A 22,121-nucleotide genomic window follows, 5' to 3' on the forward strand; every position below is an offset into this window, starting at 1 on the left:
ATTCGCACCCAAAAACAGGACGAAAGTTTTCAAACATCTTTTTTGCTTGGAAAATGCAAAGTTGCACCAAATAAACAAATTAGCGTGCCAAAATTAGAACTCGAAGCTGCTCTTTTAGGTCCACGCCTCAGCACCATTATACAAACCGAAAAGACACTAAGATTTGAAAAAGTCTACTTGTGGACCGATAGTTGTGCTGTCTTAGATTGGATCAGCTCAACTAAGAAACCAAACGTTTTCGTGTCGAATCAACTGGAAGAAATTAAAAATGCAACTAATACTAATGAGTGAAATCATGTCCCAACTAATTTTAATCCAGCCGATCTTGGAACGCGTGGCCTTGAGCTATCAGAAATCTCCCCATAATGGCTTACAGCTTCACAGTTTTTGCAAGACACTGAAAGTTCTTGGAAAGATATGAAAAATTTTTTAGCCGTCGGTGCCGTAACCAGATATGAGAACAAATCAATCAAACATGTTCTAGACCCGAACCGCTTTTCAACATAAAATGAGCTACTTTTAACCATCGCAACTGTCTTCAATTTAATTAAGAGAGCTAAGAAGAATCCTTCCAACAAACGTCAATACACTAAAGATGATGTTTGTTTATCTCACAACTTTCTGCTAAAGTTGTCTCAAAACACAGCTTTCTCTTCAACAATCAACGCATTAAAAAGAACACAAAAGTTAGACGCGAAAATAAATTGAGAAACCTTAACAGAATAATTGACCTAAACGGACTCCTAAGATCTAGTGGCCGTCTCTGTTTTGCTCAAGCAGAATTGAAGATCGAAAAATGTCCAATAATCTTGGATGCCAAGAAATGATTGCGAGATTATACCTTGAATATGCTCACAGAATTTGTGCTCGCCAATCAACTGAACCGGTCAAAGCGTTCGTACAGCAACGTTATTACGTCATAGGACTGCGAAAAACACTTCCATCAATTAAATGTCGATGTTTTTTGTGTCGCCGTTTTGACACTCAGAATATGCAACCAATAATGGCCCCACTTCCTGCATTTCGCTTCCCCACAAAAGAAGCCAAATTTCCGTTTGCAAACACAGGACTGGACTTTTTTGGCCTGTTTTATATTGAAGAAAAACAAAGCAAAATCGAGAAACATTAGGGACTTATTTTTGCATGCCTCGTTACGCGAGCAGTCCATTTGGAAACATGTCCATAATTAAATACAGACACCTTCCTCAATGCATATCGACGGTTTACCTACCAAAGATGTCAACCGTTTTTATTGTACAGCGATAACGGGAAATTATTTGTCGGCGCCTCTGAAGAGCTGAAGAAGCTGGTTAAGGTTTTAGACAAGGACAAGATTTATAAAGCCCAATCTGCAGTCAAAACCACATGGAAATTTAATCCACCATATGGCCCTCATTTCGGTGGAGTGTGCGAGCGATTGATTCAGAGCGCCAAGAGGACACTCGTGAACATTCTAAGCGTCTCACCTTCGACATCTTTGAGACAATAATTGTTGAAGTTGAAGCAATCCTGAATTCCAGACCCTTGACAAACGTTGACGACCAGCCTGAAAACGAAGAACAACTCACTCCTAACCATTTCCTCATTCAACGCCCGTACAGTTCCCTGCCACCCGGAAACTTTGGAGATCAACAGCCAGCTAGTTTCAGGAACTGGAAGCACGTTCAGCAGTTGATGAACCACGTGTGGCCGCGTTTGATTAAGGAGTACCTGCCGACATTACTCAAGAGACGTAAAGCGACAGACAACAACCAGCCTCCTCTGAAAGTTGGAGATGTTGTGTGGGCACAAAAAGACTTGACGCCGAGAGGAACTTGGCCCCTTGGAAGAGTTTTGGTAAAATTCCCTGGACGAGACGGTGAAATACGAGTTGCCAAAGTTAAAGCGGTTTACGGCTCGGTCGTGCGTCCGGTCGCCGGCCTCGCACGGGTTTTTTCTCCTTAGTTTTTTTAATTCAAATTTTTCGCTCCGGCCTTAGGCAACATGAGCTTCATCCACCCCCTTTGATGTTATTACCCTTACAGCATTTTCATTTCCATTTATATAGGTTCAAGGACATCGGATCAAATGACAATCAAGATGATCTTCAACCCCTGCCCTTCTTCTTGGAGCATGTTCCCAATGACCTTGTGAACTCATGAAAAGCAATAACTTTGCCGATGATTACTTTACCGCCGAAAACCTGAGAGTTACTCTTTCCCGAAAACATCTGACAAGAAGTAGCAACCAAATAAGAGCCATCAAAAGTCTAGAATATATGTTTCATTACAACAATGAATACATGTGTAATAGTGGTGCAAAAATTATTTGCCTTACGCACTGATTTTCATCACTTTAGAGGTTTTTCACCGAAAATGGGGGAATGAGAATGTTTCTAGCGTGTGGGACGAAAGGAAAGTCCAATCGGTATGGGGATTAAGACAATTAAGTCATATTCGTGTGTAAATCTATCATTTTTTAAATGTGCCAATTCTAACATAGCAACGGTTCGTAATGATCATATGTAGGATATATCAATCAGCTATAAAATATACGATGCTTCAATTAAGCTATTTCAGTAGACTTTTAGAAGTTGAGTTTCAATTGTTCAGTATACAAATGAAGTCCGCCTGAATTTTATGGGTCTTTTGCCTGTTTTATAAGCTTTGATAATCATTAATACCAGAAAAAATGCCATAATTTGAACCATTGTCGTCAAAAACATAACAATGCTTTGTGTTTCATCTTCAAAGCCAAAGTTCTTTCTCGGTAATTGCACAACGACTTCCATGTAGGCTTCTTTAATCTAAAAATGAACAAAATGAATTGGCCAGATACGTTATAGATACAGTTTATATTAAGATATATTATTACATTTCCCTTAAATTGCATAAAAAGAATGAGTTTCGCTTGAACAATTGATGATAAAATTCTAATTCTTAAAGAATATTCCCCAGGTTGAGGTGCCATCCGGAAGTGACCTCTGATCATCCGAAGTTCAACGCACACGGTGTGTTCCCAGACCATAATTACAGGGTCTGGGTTTTGGTTCCGGATGGGAATAGTCTGATCAGGGGTCACTTTCGGATGGGAATGGTCTGATCAGAGGTCAGTTCCGGATGAGAATCGTCTGATCAGAGGTCAGTTCCGGATGGCACCTCAACCTGGGTCAAATTCAATTTAAAGCTTGCAAAATAACAGCACAAATTTTGCATGACATGAGTCACCGAGAAAAAACATAACCGACTAACGTTGGACGAATTGCTCTCAAACGACCGGCAAGCAAATGGTTTTAGTTGACTGAGCGGGTTTTAAGAACCGCTCTTCACACCATGAAATTGTCTCCTCAAAACAGTTTCGGTAAATCGCATTCTTAGAGTATAGCAAGGCGTAAGGCTTTAAGAGAACTTAATGGCCTCCGAGTGCAACCTGTATATCCAGTTTTTGAGGACGAAAAGTCAAGTCGGTCAGGCGAAACTCGGTCGAGAGAAAAATTGCATAAATAAGACCACAGGACCCATATGCTACAAACTTTGTTCGAGAGCAATTAAAGACATTTATTATTTTCTGCGAAAAGATTTCTCTTTTGTCGAAGAAATTGACAGACACATGACTACAGAATCAAATGTCACCGATCTTCACTACCGAATCATTAGAACAAATTAGAACCAGTGGTAACTCAAGGATTTATTCATGCTGTAGTTAACCTAAAAATAACTTTCCTCAGCGTGTTCATTCAAGAGAGATCTTTATCTTTCTGAAAACAACCTGATAAGGAAGTTTTTTTTTATCTCATTGCTTCAATACATATTTGAACCAGCAATGAATGTTTCGCAAAAGTTATAAAACTTTTGCAACTTTTGCGTGATTCACCGTGAGCAATAAAAAAACAATAGACTACCTTATTACTTTGCTAATCAAGTTTTATTACAACAAAAATAAATAACAGAACAACGTTTATAAATCTGTTGGAAGACAAGAAACGGCAAACGGGAGTTGAGCAAGAGACCTTTTCGACGGTGTACATAGTTCTATTGCAATATTATACTTTTGTTTGTTAGCAATTAGATATTTTTGTGCAAAAACAATTAGTGACAGCAGTGGTTTTTTTTAATTCCTACCATGATAAAAGTTTTTCTGCTCTTCGATACAATTAAAGACAATTATTTCATGATGTTCGTATTATACGCAGAATTGGAGCTCATTTTGGTCAGAAAAAGTAAATGAATTTTGTTGAGCGCAAATTAGTATTCATAATTAGGTACTCCAAACTTTTTGAGAACCAGGCCTTGTCTAATTCTCGTCAAAGTTTCCAAATTTTTTTCTCTAAAACCGCGGAATTGAATCTAATGTTTGGTTAATTATTAAAAGTGATAGGATAGTTTTATTAAAAATTAAGTAAATTTAACTCATGAACTTGGAAAATGACAAAATCTTGCAAGGTAAAACCTAATGTTTCAAGCTGGAGAGAAAAAAGTACAAAAACTATGAAATAATTTGCGTGATTTTGTAAAACTGTCTGGATGGATTAACAAACCTGTCATAACTAGTGATCTTAATAGCATAAAAAAAGTGGAAATTGTTTAGCGACGTTAAATTTTATTTTGTTAGGATTTGATGGAGAAAGCTGCTGGTTTGATCCAAAAGAGTTTCTCAATGCTTTCAAAAAAATGCAAAAGACTTCATGTGGAAATGGAATTGAAATACAGGTTACAGACGCAGTAAAAAGAGTACTATTTTTTTATCATGATTGAGGCTAATAGATATTTCTGCGGATGCTTAGGACTTCATGATTTCCTTTTTAAAAAAAGATGCACTATCAATCTTTGCAGTTGAAAAATATACAAAAAAAACAAAAAAAGAGTCACCAAGTATATAAGGCTTATTCATCACCTTTTTGTTCAGTATATCGTAAACAAGACTTTGCTTTTAAAGTTTTACAATTGGTTACCTTTTCGCTTGAACAAGTGATAATCAAATTCTAATTCTTAAAAAATCTTCAGATTCATTTTAAAGCTTGCAAAATAACAGCACAAATTTTGCATGATATGAGTCTCCGAGAAAAAAACATAACCGAATAACGTTAGACGAATTGCTCTCAAACGACCGGCAAGCAATTGGTTTCAGTTGAACGAGGGGGTCAAACTTTTAAGATTAAGAACCGCTCTTCACACCATAAAATTGTCTCCTCAAAACAGTTCTGGTAAATTGCATTCTTAGAGCATAGCAAGGCGTAAGGCATTAAAAGAACTTAATGGCTTCCGAGCGCATCCTGTAGTTCCCGTTTTTGAGGACAAAAAATTAAGTTGGCCAGGCAAAAATCGGTCGAGAGAAAAATTGCAATAATAAGACCACAAGATTTCTTTTTTCTCGAAGCAATCGACAGACAAATGACACCAGACTCAAGGAGTCACAAATCTTCACTACCAAATCATTAGAACGAATTAGAACCAATGGTAACTCGATGAACCATTAATAAAAATTTAACCTAAAATTTTTTTGCTCAGTGTGTTCAGTTAAAATTCGGAGACATTTTGTCTTTCTGGAAACAACCTCAAAAGGAAGTTTTTATATCTCATTGCATTCATACATAATTGAAGCAACAATGAAAGTTTCGAGAGAGATCTAAAACTTTTGCGTGATGAAACTTGAGCAAGTCAAAAAACAATTGGCTACCTTTTAACCTTGCTAGTCAAGTTTTGTTACTACAAAAATAAACAAACAAACAACGTTTATAAATCTGTCGGAACAAAAACAACACCAAACGGGAGTTGAGGAAGAGACAATTTGGACGGTTTACATAGTTTTATTGCAATAATATATTTTTAATTGTTAGAAATTTGTTGTTTTTGTGCAAAAACAATTAGTGACAGCAGTGGTTTTTCTATATCCTATCATGTAAAAATCTTTTTTGCTCTTGAATGCAATTGAAGACAAGTATTTCATGATGTTCGTATTACACGCAGAATGGAGCTCATTTTGCTCAGAAGAAAACAATGAATGTTGTTGATCTCAAATTGGTATACTCCAAGTTTTATGGGAATCAGGCAATGTCTAGTTCTAGTCAAATTTTCCAAATTTTTTCTCTAAAACAGCGGAATTTACATTAATGTTTGTCAGTTTTTAAAAGTGATAGGATAATTGTATTAAAAATTAAATGAATTTAACTCATATGTTGTATATAGGGCGAGAATCTTACAAGATAAAATTTAATGTTTCAACCTAGAGAGGAAAAATTGCAAAATCTATGAAATAATATTTCTGATTTTGTCAAACTATCTGGTTAAATTAATAACCCTGTCACAACTAGTAATCTTAATAGCATGAAAAAGATTGTAAATTGTTTAGCAACGTTGAGTTCTATTACGTCACGAAGTGAAGGAGAAAATTGCTGGCTGATGAGTTGTGTTTCGTCTTCAAGGCCGAAATTTTTTATCGGTGGTTGCACAAGGCCTCCGAGAAATACTTTTTCTCGGTAATTGCACAGAAACCATGTAGGCTTCTTTTGTCTAAAATTGAGGAAATTAATTGTCCAGATACGTTATAGGTGCAGTTTATGTTATATAATCACATTTCCAACAAATTGCGTAATAAAAATGCATTCCGTTTTAACAAGATGTGATCAAATTCTAATTCTTAAAGAATCTTCAGATTCAATCTAAAGATTGCAAAACAATCACACAAATTTTGCATGATATGAGTCTCCGAGAAAACCAAAGACATTACTCATACATAAAAATAAAACCGACTAACGTCGGGCGAATTGCTCTCAAACAACCGGCAAGCGCTTGGCTTCGGGTGACTGAGGGGGTCACTTTTTAAGATTAAGAACCGTCCTTCATACCATCAAATTGTCTCCTCAAATCAGTTTTGGTGAATGGCATTCTTAGAGTATAGTAAAGCGTAAGGCTCTAAAAGAACTTAATAGTCTCCGAGCGCAACTTGTATATCCTGTTTTTGAGGACAAAAGTCAATTGGGCATAGAAAAACTCGGTCGAGAGAAAAATTGCATAAATAAGACCACAGAACTAATATCCTACAAACTTTTTTCGAGAACAATTAAAGACATTGATTATTTTATGCGATTAGATTTCTTTTTTCTCGAAGAAATCGACCGACACATGACTACAGACTCAAACGTCATAGATCTTCACTGCCGAATCATTAGAACTAATTAGAACAAATGGTAACTCAATAATCCACTAATGCTGTAGTTAACTGAAAATTTTTTTTGCTCAGTGTTTTCAGTCAAAACTCAGAGATCTTTATATTTCTGGAAAGAACCTGAAAAGGAAGAGTATATATCTCATTGCGTTCATACATAGTTGAACCAGCAATGAAAGTTACGAAAAAGTTATAAAACTTTTTCGTGATGCAGAGTGAGCAAGACAAAAACAATTGGATACCTTATAACGTTGCTAATCAAGTTTTATTACAACAAAAATAAACAACCAAACAACGTTTATAAATCTGTTGGAACAAAAGCAACGACAAACGGGAGTTGAGCAAGAAATTTATTCGATGGTGTACATAGTTTTATTGCAATATTATATTTTATATTTTAGCAATTAGATGTTTTCGTGCAAAAATAATAAGTAACAGCAGTGGTTTTTCTACGTCCTCGCATGATGAAAGCTTTTCTGCTCTTGGATACAATTAAAGACAATTATTTCATGATGTTCGTATTATACGCAGAATTGGAGCTCATTTTGGTCAGAAAAAACAAATGAATTTTGTTGAGCGCAAATTAGTATTCATAATTAGGTACTCCAAATTTTTTTAGAACAAGGCCTTGTCTAATTCTCGTCAAAATTTTCAATTTTTTTTGTCTAAAACTGCGGAGTTTAATTTAATATTTGGTTAATTTTTAAAAGCCATAGGATAGTTTTATTAAAAATTAAGTAAATTTAACTCATGAACTGGGAAAATGACAAAATCTTGCAAGTTAAAACTTAAAGTTTCAAGCTGGAGAGAAAAAAGTACAAAAACTATGATATAATTTGCGTGATTTTGTAAAACTGTCTGGATAGATTAACAAACCTGTCATAACTAGTGATCTTAATAGCATAAAAAATAGAGTGGAAATTGTTTAGCGACGTTAAATTTTATTATGTCAGGAATTGAGAAGGAAAGTACAAAGAGAACTATTTTTTATTATGATTGAGGCAAATAGGTAATTCTGCGGATGCTTAGGAATTCATGATTCTCTTTTTAAAAAAAGATGCACTATCAATCTTTGCAGTTGAAAAATGTACAAAAAAAATACAAAAAAAGAGTCACCAAGTATATAAGGCTTATTCATAACCTTTTTGTTCAATATTTCGTAAACAAAACTTTGCGGTTAAAGATTTACATTTTGTTAATTTTTGTTACATTTTGTTTTTAAAAACCGGCAGTAAAAACAACTCTATGTGAGTGTAAAACGTGATTGATGTATCTAGCTTCTAGAGTAATGTTATTAGCTACACTGTGCCAAACAAAATAAGTCTGAATTTCTAGTGCACAAACAAAGAAATTGAACTGAAATAGTTGTCGCAGTGCGTGGGACGAATTAAAGCTTCCCAGCAGTTTTGTAAATACTTTTAAAAAACGAACACGAAGATGAAGACCTCAGCTAATCACAGAAATCTGAAAGTTTTGTAAATAGTCACCGGCTTTAACACATCAACATAGCCAAAATTTTCCAAACAATAGCCACCGTTGACACACACTGCCGTTGAAGCGATTGGCACACATTGGGATGGGATTGAAAGAGAAAAAGAAAATAAAAAAGATTGACGTAATTTTTTTCTAAAAATGTAAATAGTGTTTATTATGGTGTAGTTTCAGTTAAATTCTGAAACTATACATAAATTAGCTTCTACACTGAAAACTATTAAATTTAATACCAGCGTCAGCTAGCAATTACACTCCTGAACTTTGATAACCTAATTCACTATGACTTAATACTCGGGCTCTATTTCTTTAACACGTCTCTTTTGATTTTACCCCTTCTGACTACGATCGTGTTCACTACATTGCGGAATTCAAGGAGTAAAAGAATTTAAAATTCATTCAGTTGAAAGAGTGAGTGAGGTTAGTCACGGGTCAGACGTGAAAATTGTGACATTTGTAAAATGGGTTAAAAAGCTAAAGCGAAAAAATAAAAAAGCAGAACAAATCCGATGAAATGAATGAAAAACTTAAAACTACTGTTCCTGACCATCCGACCAATTAAATAATATCAGCGAAAACACTGTAATGTAGTTTCAAAAAAATAGAGAAAAACACAATTAAAATTTTAGCACTCTAAGTAAATATGCTGTTAGGGTAAGCGTGTTAAATATCACGGTCTTAGTTAAAACCTGCGGAGAAGCAGAAAACTTAAAAAAAAACAAGAACTACTTGGCATTTAAGAGGCAATCAAAGACTTGCATAACAAGTAGTATAAAAAATAGAAATTAGAAAAACGAATGATCTTGGTAACAGCATCTTCAAAAGAAGAAAAGCAGTCTTCAATTTTATTTACGTACAAACGATGACATAGAAAGTTTTTAACAACTTGAGCTCAGAATAAATAAAAATGACGCAACAAAACTTTCCGAAAATTGTTTTTTTTTCGACTAAAAATTATTTTTTCGCAATTTTGTCTAAATAGGTATACATTATGACTTCGAACCATTTTGCCTTACTGGACTCTAAAGAACAAATAAATTGCAGGACAGCAGAGAAAAGACGGCACACATGTAGGCGCCAAACAGAAAGAAACACTAGAAGAATAAAAAACTTGAAAAAAAATAGCAATTGATAAAAATAATGCTCCATTGTTACGCTGATGGTCACGAAATTAATACTATTCCACTAAATTTAGGCAATAAATCGTCCGTAAGCTTTAAAAAAGCAAGCAAAACCTCAAAAAAGTGTGCAAAGACATTGAAAAGCGAGCGCTGAGCTAAGCAAGAAGTTCTAAAAGATTTGAAAAAAAAGTTAACAAACTGCTAACCTAAATTATTGAAACACGTAGAAACTTTATTGGCCCCCAAAGATTGAAAAATGTTCATAAATTCTCAAGATGTTGATAAAAATTGCAAATGTTAATGAAAAGTTAAAAAAATCATAGAATTCATACCTTGCAAACTTTTTCTCGGCTTCTAGACATTATGAAGCAACTTATTGAAAAATTACTAGCAAATTTGTTCTAACGCCGGAGTATGACGTAAATTGTCAAAAAAAGGAAAGAAGTTGTATATCCAAAAAATTGCCAATATTCCCGATGTCAAAATCTCTACAAAACGTCCGTCTTTTGTGCCGTTTTCCGTCGTCTCCATCTTTAAGTCCCTAAATTTCTGCATATTCGGTTACATTCTAAAAATTACAATTATTTCAGCTTTTAAACTGATCTCTATTGAGCATAATATTTTTGCCAGCTAGCAATAGTTTTAATGAATTTTGATAACTTAATGCACTATGACCTAATGACCGGGTTTTGTATGCTTATCCTATTTTTTTTTTGATTTTTCGCTTTTGCTTTTCTGACTTTGACAGTATTCAATACATTAGGTAATTCAATGAGTGAAAGAATTTAAAATCCATTCAGTTGAAACAGAGAGTGAGTAAGACAGAAGACAGGCGTGAAAATGGCGACTTATGTAAAACAAAAAACGTGATCCAAAAATAAAGCGAGCTAAGAAAAAGGAGAAAGCCTAAATAATAGCCGTTGAGAGGCCGATGGCGGCTATTAATTTACATTATTGTACAAATTTAAGAATAAAAAAGTCGTATAAATGACTTTTTAACCTTGAAAATAGGCATTCACAGCAACTTCAGCCCTCTTAGCGCTTGAATGACTACCAAAATTAGTTACCAACTGCTATTGAAGCCTAATATGAACTGGGCAATTTCTGTTTTGCAAAAACAATGTAAAGGAAAAAAAATGCGAAACCATCATATAAAAAAATCACATCCAGAAGAATTCTTGAAACGACTCGAAGTAGACCGTTGAAGATTCGCACTGACCCGAAGCACGTCTTAAAAACTTGTGCGGATGATTTTTGGAAAAAAAAAGATACTAAAAAAGAAAAAAGGTAACCGACAAAAACTGATATATCATCTGATAAAAACCTATTTTTATTTAAGACTCCAAAAAAGTTATGACAGAAGACCTTCTGTAAAATTTGTTTGACACAAAGATTATTACCAATTGAGGAGTATTATAACAAAATGAGTTCGTGAAGTAAAAACCAAGGAAAAACAAGAGAGATGATGAAGGACATAATTGACAAAATCCAATTCCTCTCTGAAATTGTAACAAAAATCTTTACAAAACACTAAAACGCAACATTCCAACAAGCCTTCAAGTATCACTTCACAGTATCAAAAAGCATTTATATCAGAACTGATCAAGAAAAAATACAGCAAAAAGTAATACATCAGAACAATTAGGCAAATAAGTTACAGAAAAATATTGCAAAATTTGGTCAAATTAACTCGATTTGCTTCAAACAAAAAGAACACAAATTAAATATCAATCAGATTAAAAGACCACCAAATACAACTAATTTCAGCAAAGAACAACCTCAGTAGTTGTTTTTAAAATAGACAAATTGTGTATCAAATGCTGAAAAACTTTCAACAGGGCAAAATAGCAGAAATAGCTCAAAATATTATCTGCAGAAAAATTTCGATCAAAAAAAGCATTACCGAAAACAATCCAGAAGCGACCAGCAGACGTTTTGGCCGAAAACCAGTCTTGCAAATAAAAAATTTTCTGGTGGCAAAAAGCATCGAAGAAGACCACGCAACTGCCTTAAATGGAAAAAAACGACATATATTAGCTAAAAGTAAATTAATCCAACCAAATTACGGAAATTCAGTTTTGTTTTCATTTTTCACCAGTACAGATACCAACAGAAAGCATTATTCTAAACAATTGAGACAAAAAATGGAACGGAAGAAAACCTTAAGAATAAAAGAAAAATTGTCACAATTTTTATCTTTCTAGTAAAAACTAAAAAAAAAAAATGCTTAATGACTAAGAACCAGTAGTGTATAAAATCTGTATTAAAAGCTGCCAACGTGTTTAGGCGCACTTTCAGTTACAAGTCAAAGCAACAAAACCCAAAAAGAGGCCAAAAGTCGCAAAAAAAGCCTGCGAACAAAAATTTTTAAGAAATCCTTCAAATAAACATAAATACTATCTTTAAATTTCAGAAATTGTCAAAACGATCTATCAAAACAATATAAAAACTGGAACTTGAGCTTATATTGACCTTTTATACAAAAAACAGATTGAAAAAGCCGTTCATGAATTAACATAGCCGCCAGATTGCCGGAAAATAGCCGCGATAGACGGTTGTGGCGTTACATGAATTGAAACAACTTTAGAAATAAAATAAACAGATCGACCACCAGTCCTTTAATAGACCACTAGAGTTTTTGGGTTAGCTTTGGACTGTCATTTTTATGAGACACATAAGCTCTATAAGGAGAAAGCCCTAATAGGGCTTTTCAAAATTAGGATCTTTTCCGTTTGAGACCCCTGAGCTTAGTGGGCGCATATTATTTGCACCCCCAGATGCACGTACAATATTTGGGGGGGGGGGGGGCACAACGGAAAAGATCCCAAAATTAATATTCGAAATCAAAAACTCAAGACTCTAATATTCAAGAATTAGGGCGTATGTTTGGCACCACTTAGATGCACACTATTGACCTTTAATAAGTAAATTTTCATAAAATTTAAAGTTTCATAAGTGAGCTCAGAAGTCATTTGAGTGAGGTAAGTCATTGAAAAAGTCAATTCCAGGAAGTCACGGTGAGATGAAACAAAAATCTGTTAGACAAAGTAAAAAAAAAGTTAGGAGCGCTATAATAGCCGCCTAGAATTGAGGACGCGGCTATTAAAAAATATTTGTTAAAACATTTTTAAAAAATTTGCGCAATTTTCTGCGCTGAACATTTCCTCCGCTCAATTTTCTCCGATCATCAAAACAACTTTTCGAAGTTATTTTGCTGTCTGCTGTTTTTTGCACGCTCACTTAGCAAATCATAGCCCCTCTTCGAGTGGTAAAAGAGACGCTCCACCAATACTCCTCTGCGAGTCGTTAAATGACAGAGCGCCACTACAATCTAATTTTTGGATTTTTAACGCGAGAGCACCTAAATAATAGCCGTTGAGAGGCTGACGGCGGCTATTAATTGAGACAGTATAATACAGAAGTAGATAAGTAGGTACTACTTTTTGATGGTAGTAGTGATTAAAAAAACAAGCGAGAGGAACAACAGACCAATTACTAGCCAAAAGAAAACAAAACGTGAGAGACAGAAAATACTTAACTGAGAAACAACAGATTGTGATGATCAAAAACTAGAGTTGAAAATTAGCGGACTAATATATAGAAAATAAAAATGTTGCAATTTTTTTTCAGCTCGACACATCTAAGCAACTATTGTTTTTCGTAAATTTTGTTATAGTTCCGAAAAAGCAGCCATTAATCGGTTATGCATTCTAGGGCTTGTTTTCTATGAACATACAGTCTATATAACTATTGAAACGAGCTAACTGAGGTCAGACAACGATTACCTGAATTTGAAGAACTAACTTGAAAACTAAAAAATAAGTATCTCTCATGTTTTCATTTGAATTAAATTAAATTGTGTGCATAACTGCAAACCGTTCATATTAAACACCTGCAGGATTCGAGTAAAGTAAATGTGGTTTCTGCTGCAAATTTTCGAATATTATTTTAAGAAAATTATTTGCTCCCAAAGAAGCGATTTGAGAATTTTGACGACCGAGTTTTGCCAGCTCTACTTGTTTTTGTTTCTCTTTAAGAAAACTATCATATTTACCCATTTTGCTCAATTCTCATATTTTTCAAATTTAATTAAACTGAAAATTTTGTAGAATTGTGGTTTTGACCGCAGTTTGCTTATTACTGTAAACAAATTTCTTTAAGCTTTTCCCGCTCATTGAGCCAATGTAGTGCGCTGTATCCAATTTTTTTATAGACTTGTCCACTTCCTTTGCCCACAAAACAGTAATGAAACTAAGTGTTTTTGAACGCCTCAATCCGTTTTTAATCTATCGTTAATATGGCCAAAGTTTAAGTCTCAGACGGAAGTGGTAGTTGATTAAACAATTGAGAATGCCAAGCGCATAGAAGTATATGAAATGGTCACATTTTACGAGCCAGCAGTGCCCCAATCGATACATTTGAATTAAAATTGCGCTAATTTTCTTTAAATTTTAAGAGAAAAGCATTGTGAAATACAATATCAACTATGTAATTTATAATTTACTATAACGGGTATAAATTATAATAATCCAATTCGTTTCACCCTAGTTGAGACATTTTTGGTTAGAAAACGTAAGAAAGCGTCGGTATCTTCGTTTTTTTTCTGGCCAGAAACGACGAAATCCCTAACAATTTTTTCGTCGGTATCGTCGTTTTTGTTCGGCATTAAACATAAGGACTCGGTATCGTCGTTTTTAGACGTAAGACAGATTCGTTATCGTCGTTTTTTCATCGCAATGGAGATTCGGTATCGTCGATTTTTAAACGTAAGAAAGCATCGGTATTGTCGTTTTCAAACGTAAGAAAGCATCCGTATCGTCGTTTTTTAAACGTAAGAAAGCACCGATATCGTCATTTTAAAATGCAAGGGAGATTCGGTATTGTCGTTTTTCAAAAGTAAGAAAGCATCGGTATCGAGGATCCTATCAGTCGGTTTTAGAACTATGATGGTAATGTAAAATACTGTCGGAAAATTATCTCACGTTAATTTAAAAAAATTTTGAGCTTTTCCTGTTTTTTCTGGCGGTGGTTCCCTCCTCCTTTGTCATCCGGGCTGGGGACCAGCTACGGCAGAGTTAGAAACAAACAACTATAGCAAAATAGTTTTCTGGCCCCAAACAGACTAGACAGACAAGAAGTTAACCCCGGTGCTGCCTTTCAATAGGCCTGACCGTCTTTTCCTAATTGACTCTATTGAAAAAAATTGGTGAAAATTGGCTACAAAATGTAACAACATAAAATATAGCTCAAATGATGACAAAGTCAGTAAAACAAAACTAAAAAACTGAGGGACAACTTGACTACTAAAACAAGTCCCAATTGAAACAACCAATTAAAGTCCCAATGAACAATGAGCAGAACAGATATTTCAAGAATAGAGAAACTTGGTTTCCTGTTCAAATTCATTTTGTCTCTAGTACTCTGAAAGCATTCCGAATTGCTGATGGAGGAAAAATTGTTGAGGAGAAGCTACATTGTTGACAAAACATTACAAATTTTCAAGAAAAGCTCAACACGTGTTTTCAAAACATTTAATAATGGGACATTTTTCACATCAAGACGCTTGTATATTAATTTTCATTAACAACATACTAAAAGTTTCCTGCGTTGTCAACCAAACATACCGACCATTTTTCAGTTATGAAACCAAAAACAGCAAACGTTTTTTTACATCTATTAACCAAAAATACCAACTCTGGCTGAACCTAACATACCGCATCTTCTTAAGTTCCAGACCGAACATACCGAATCTTGCAAAACCGAACATACCGAAGCTTTCTTACATTTGAAACTGAACTGAAGCCAACCATTTCTTACGTAGAAAACCGAACATACCGAACATTTCTTGATTCGTTTTTGTTCGGTCTTCTCAACTAGTGAAGAATATAAACCAATTTGCATAATGGTTGAAGTATCGCCATATCCCACACTTCATGGCCCTTTTTACATGTATTAAGATACGTTTTGTTGACAGATTTAAGTTCATAAATGGTCTACATTGTTTTTAGGGGCGCTATTCGTAACGCAGGACTATGTATAGGCTAGCCTAGCACTTTAGTGGGCAAAAATCTGAGTTGAGAATTAGCAGAAGTCATGTTCTTCTGGGGCCGTCTAATCATATAAGATGGCTTTACTCGCACGAAGTCTTATCACATGCTATCACCATCTGATCACTTTATAGTTTTGGTCTGAGAAGGTCTAGTTAATAGTTATTTCGGAGTGGGAACTCGACGCAGCGGGAAAAGCCTAAATACCTCGATATGTTTGTTGAACAAATGTTTTCTGACTAGAGAATACATTTCGTTGAAATCTCCCAAAAACTTTGAAGAATCTTATTCACAATCGCAATCCAATCAATTCTTTTTTCTAGTATCCGCTTGCAATATTAGATTGTAATTTTTTTTATTGCTAATTGATATAAAACTTAATCAATACGCCCTCCACCTGTTAAATAATCATACTAAAAAACTCAAGTCAAATACTGACATTCAAGTATGGTCGAATACATTGCTCATAGGTCGTCCGATCCCGAGGAACTACAGTGTGATTTATCATGTATTCACACATGAAAATTGCCCCTCTTTCGTCCAGAGTTTTGAGACCAAAATTGTCATTTTTATACCAGTTTGTTTCTCGCATGGGCAGCACCGATTCCATGTTACCATTAGGGAAGTATCCAAATTGAGTGGACTGCCAGGGGTTGATCATACCATCATGGGGACCACCAACTAGTACTAGTTTCTAAAAGAAAATTATTATAAGTAATATAAATTCAGAAGTGTCGTGGTCGATAACACGGGTCAAAGAATTCAATAAGTTGAATTTTAATTTAAATTGGAACTAAAAATATACAAAAATTAGCCCGTATTTATAGTACTTATCTATGTGAAATGCAAAAGAAATGCAAAAGAAGATTTTTTGTTGTTTTATTGATTACACAAAAGCGTTTGATCGAGTCGAACATAACATCTTATTCGAAATTCTAAACGATTTTGATTTTGCAGACAAAGATATCCGAGTGCTACAAAGCTTGTACTTCAGACAACAGGCAAATGTTCGTGTTAACAACGAGTTGTCTGATTATACAGACCTGAAACGAGGTGTTAGACAAGGTTGTATAGCTTCACCCGATCTTTTCTCACTATACACGGAGATGATTATGAGACACTCTGACGACGAACCAGGTGTAAATATGGGAAGACACAATATAAACAACATCCGATTCGCCGACGACACTGGACTGATCGCGGGCTCACAGGAAAACCTACAAAACCTGTTAAACGTAATATATGAGCGAAGTGAAAAATTCGGTATGAAGATCAACACGGCGAAGACAGAAGTAATGATAATGAACAACTGGGACAAAGAAAAGGCAGAAATAATGTTGAACGGAGTAACGCTTAAACAAGTCGAGAAGTTCAAATATCTTGGCAGCTGGATAACATCTGATGGGAGCTGCTCCACAGATATCAAATGTCGGATCGCAGAGGCGAAGACTGCGTTTACAGAAATGAGAAGCATCCTTTCGAACTTAAAGATGCCGTTCAAACTGAGCTACAGAATTCTGAATTGTTATGTCATACCAATAATGATGTATGGATGTGAAAACTGGATTCTAATGAAATCAGACATAAAGAAACTGGAAGCAGCTGAAATGTGGTTTCTGAGACGAATGCAGAAGATAAGCGGGAAGGAAAAGAAGTCGAACGAGGAAATTGTGAAAAGCACTATTGGTTCGAGGAACCTGCTTGCGAAAGTGATGCAAAGACAAACATCGTTCTTCGGACATATCATGCGCAAACAAGGTATTGAGCAGGTTGTGACAACGTGCAAAATCGACGGCAAAAGGAAACGTGGTAGACGCCCGACACAGTTTCTGGATCAGATAATGCGATGGACCAATTCTCAAAGCGTCGCTGATGTAATGAACAGAGTCAGAAGCAGGACATTAACGGTTGCCAAAGTCTTTTGACACGGCACTTCAAGAAGAAGAAGATCTATGTGAAAATATACAGAGAAAATTTAGATTAGCTAAAAATATTTTACATGATTGACGTGCGAATAGATTTTGGTTCCGAGTCACGGAGGTTATTTTCTATTTTCATCAACATTTCATGAGAATCATATATGGTCTAGGTACAATCGAGTTCATTAGTTGGAGGTCGGTGGATGTTAGAATTAGGTTTCTGTTGGTGGGAGAATTCACTTCTGACATTTGATTGATAGGTCAATAAGATAATGATAGCGCCACGACTGAATTAGAATTGAGTTTAGTTTTGTGGCAATACTTATAAACAACGTTCGTCAGGTAAATTCTTCTTTTAATCTTTGAAACTTTAATAAACCATAACATCCTCCTTTTTTTAAGCAAGTTTGTGGGTATTAGTTCTCAAAATCTGTCCGGCTGTTTAATTGTTTCTTGTTGATGTTCGTGAAGGATCTGGTGTTTCAGTTTGTTGATGCTCTGCAGATGATGTGGCTGCAGAAGCTTCATCTTTTAGCGAAGGTTTCCCATCTGTGTTCTGAAGTTGTGGTCCTGAATCAGATATAGTCTCCTCCACTGCTGGTTCAGTTTTCGCATTGTCCTAATCTAGTCTCACAATTTGGTTTTCGCTCACCAGAATAGTCCGGGTTGAGTTTTCGGGCTGTATGAAAGATGTATTCAAGCCCTACCCGATGATGAAGGTAGCAGGAACTGTCTTTGTCTTCTCATTGGGTTTGCACACGTCGAAATCTGCCATTGCTAGTTTTCTCACTCTGCGTCCCAACAGGAGCTCAACTGGAGTTTTGCGCCGCATTTTTGAGGTGTTACGATGAATCATCAGTGCCCTTTGCAGGAATGCTCCAAAAGACACATTAAGGTTGGGACTCTACGCTTGAAGTACCAGCTTCACTGTCTGAACCGCCCTTTCAGCTAGTCCATTAGCTCTTGGATGATAGACGGGTGATTCCATTTTCCTAAATCCCAGTGATTCACACCACTGTTTAAGGTCACCAGTTGCAAATTCAGTACCACTATCAGATAATAAAGTTTTTGGTAATCTGAATCTTGCAAAGATTTGACTAAGATATTTTCTTTAATGGTTTCTGATGTTCTATCCAGCCAGAAACCGCGTCAACAATTAATAAGATATTGCCTTGGTCCTTAACATAACCCCAGTCCAAGTGGAGCCGTTCCCAAACGTCGGCTTCTGGTCACGTAGAGACCGTTTTTCCCACGCTAAGCCTGTTCATTTGATAATTCTTACATTTACTAACAAAATGTTCAACGTCTAGGGTAATGCCAGACCTCAACGCTATCATTTGAACTGATGCCTCACTTGAATTCTTTCCAGGCTGTGTCTCATGCAATTTTTCCAAAACCAAGTGTCGTAGTTTGAGTGGAATGAAAGGAACAACAAGTCTGAAGATGATTCCAGTGTGTAGACAGTGCATCTTTCTGTTGTTTGAATCCTTTTTCCGCGTCTGAACATTGTTTCAATGCCGCATTTGATTCGTTTCATTATGTCCTGAAAGAGTCTGTTTGTTCCAAGTTCAGTTTTGATTTCTGCTTGGGTCACCAAATCACTCTGGGCGAAGTAGATGTTATTGATTGCGACACACACTCGATCGTTTCCGGATCCCCCTTCGTCAAAATCCATTCTGCTCAAAGCATCTGCGTGAGGTATCTGCTATCCTGATGTGTACTTCAACTCATAGCCGCAGCCCATAAGAACTATTGCCTATCTTCTGATTCCAGCTGATGCTGTCTTCGGTATCTCATCGTCTGGTCAAAGAGATATTTGAGTGGTTTGTGGTCCATTTGCAGGGTAAATCGTCTTCCAAGAAGAAATTGCTTCAATACTGTAACCTCTAACACCATTGCCAGTGCCTCCTGCTCTTTGTTCTTGTAGTTTTGCTCGACTGGAGTCACTTTTCTTGATACAAATATGACTGGATGTCCTTCTTGCGAAAGAACACCGCCAAAGGCGTTTTCAGAGGCGTCAGTAGTAACTGTTGCTTCTTTTTGTAAAGTATATAGCTGTACAAGTGGTTTAGCACTTAACTGGTTTTTTATGTCCTCAAAAGTTTTTTGTTGCATTTTTCCCTATGAGAAATTGTTATTTTTCCTGTTATTTAAGGGTCGCATTTTTGTTTCAAAATCAGGAAAGATTCTCCGTAAAAATTAGCTAGCCCACTAAAGGATTCGATTTGTGTGTTGTTAGTTGGTGCTTCGCATTTTTTTGATTTTTCAACATATTTGGGAACTGGTGCTTTTCCCTCCTTTGAATTGCAGTATCCCCAAAAAACCATCACTATCGACCGATTTTGAGTTTGGAGAATTTTTCTGATTAATAGTAAAGTTTTTCTCAAGTTGTCGACTCTTGACTGCAAGTATTATCTTGTCAAACTGCTCCCTGGTAGTTCCAAAGAATAAAACTTAGTTCCAAAGTGAAATATCACAACACCTTTGATTCCTTTGATGCAATTCTGGAAGATTGAATACAAGTTCTTCAATCCATGAGGTAGTCGGCAGATCTTGAAGAGTCCCTGAGATGTGTTGATTGTGCATATATTTTTTGCCTCTTCGTCAAGTTCAATTTGGTATCAGGCATCTGAGAGGTCAATTTTGCCAAAGTATGAGGCCCCATGTAGGTTGTGGAAGATCGTCTCCAAGTCTGGTTTTGGGTAGTCCTCATCCATGACGTTGCCATTGATATGCACTTTCAAGTCCACGCAAAGTCTAAATTCTCCACTCTTCTTTCTATGCCACACCACTGGAGATGCATGGCTGACTCCCACTGGCTGTACCAGTTCGAGAATGCCATATACGATCATCTGTTTCAGCTTCTCTTGAAGAGGTAGACGTTTTTTCTGGCTTTGCAGAACATTGGCTGTGATCTAGGTATCAACTCCACATGAGCTTTGTAGCCCTTCTTAGAAGGTAGCTGCTCGGTTGTGACGTTTTTCACACCGTGCTTGGGTAGAAAGTCTCTACCAAGTAGGTCAAGTTCTTTATCAGACTGCACAACTGCTAGTTGTTTTCGTCCACTCAACGTCACAAGTTAGTGTTCCCAGAAGCATTAATTGATGACCATCATAAGCTTCGAGATATCTCATCTTATCATCCAACTGAGGTTTACTAAGCTCAGTCCATATAATTGGCGATATCGCTGTGCTATCTGCACCTGCGTATAACTGCATTTTTACTTTGCAGTTATTTATTGAGATATATTTACTGTCGCAGACATGCTTAAGGTTTTGTTTTTTAGTATAAAACATTACCATCTCCAATTGTGGAGATGCTTGCTCTGAAGAAATATTTTCTTCGCTAAAGATTTTTTGTTTTTCTGTACTTACCTGAACTTGGTTGGGTTTGGTTCTACACATTTTTGAGAAGTGTCCCACTTTTTCCAAGATGTTGCTTTTTTTACTTAGCGCTGGACAAGATCGAATAGAATTTGGCTTACCTCCACACCTAGTGCACAGGTTCCTGCATTTTTCATTTGGTTGTTGAATGGTCTTTTTGAAGTTGAGCTCATCTTCTTTCTTCACAGTAAAAGCCTTTTACCTGATGAAGAACTTGCAAAAGCCATTGCTTGACTTCTGAACTGTAAACTCTCAGTCATTTCAGTAACCGAGATTGCTGGGGTTGCTTTAATACCGTCTAGTAGTCTAAGTTTTGCTTCAGGCTTCCTCAAACCTGAGATAAACTTACCAACTCCTCTTCATGTCATGTTTCGCTGCTGTTTTGAGTTTTTTGAAGTCACAATTGCGTGCTTCCTCTCTAGGACGCGCCAAGAAATCGTCGTCTGACTCATCTACACCATGTATTGCGGACAGAGAGTTAGCCCTTTCTACCGTTACTACTCTCTCTTTATGAGAAATTTAATTTTGAATCGCCAATCTGACGTCTTTATACGAAAAGTCTATCAAATTCCTAGGACTAATTAGTCTCCTAAGTTTAAGAATTGAATGACGCCCGCACATACTAAGAAAGAGATTGAATACCTGTAAGTCCTGTACAGTACCATCGGTGTTGATCTTGTCCTCTTTCTTCTCTGCGCGACATTTCGCCGCAAAGGAAATAGTCCACGCAGTAGCTAATTTTGCATTCTTTATATCAAAAATTTGTCTTTCTGTAGCTGGTCTGGACACAATTGTCGTGGTCGAAAACACGGGTCAAAGAATTCAATAAATTGAATTTTAATTTAAAATTGGAACTGAAATTATACAAAAAATAGCTCGTATTTATAGTACTTATCGTTGTGGAAATATACAGAGAAAATTTAGATTAGCTAAAAAATGTTTTACTTGATTGACGTGCGAATAGATTATCGTTCTAAATCCCGGAGGTTTTTTTTTCTATTTTCATCAACATTTCAT

The 22,121-nt window shown here is 35.9% G+C and overlaps 1 protein-coding gene across 7 annotated transcripts in view; it reads right to left on the reverse strand.

The window, feature by feature from the left end:
• Nucleotides 1-2,454: 2,454 nt before the first annotated feature.
• The window catches only part of LOC142337106 (lysosomal thioesterase PPT2-B-like), a 31,410-nt gene continuing 11,743 nt past the window's right edge, over nucleotides 2,455-22,121 (reverse strand). For all 7 annotated transcript variants that reach the window (XM_075386197.1, XM_075386194.1, XM_075386196.1 and 4 more), the window contains 2 exons: nucleotides 16,242-16,496; nucleotides 2,455-2,785 (listed from right to left, as the gene is read on the reverse strand). In XM_075386197.1, the coding sequence (XP_075242312.1) occupies nucleotides 2,588-2,785; nucleotides 16,242-16,496 (453 nt within the window). In that variant the 3' untranslated portion in view covers nucleotides 2,455-2,587. The remainder of the gene's footprint in view (nucleotides 2,786-16,241; nucleotides 16,497-22,121) is intronic.

This window comes from Convolutriloba macropyga, chromosome 3, assembly GCF_964194025.1.
Source record: "Convolutriloba macropyga chromosome 3, txConMacr16.3, whole genome shotgun sequence".
NCBI classification, from domain to species: Eukaryota; Metazoa; Xenacoelomorpha; order Acoela; family Convolutidae; genus Convolutriloba; species Convolutriloba macropyga.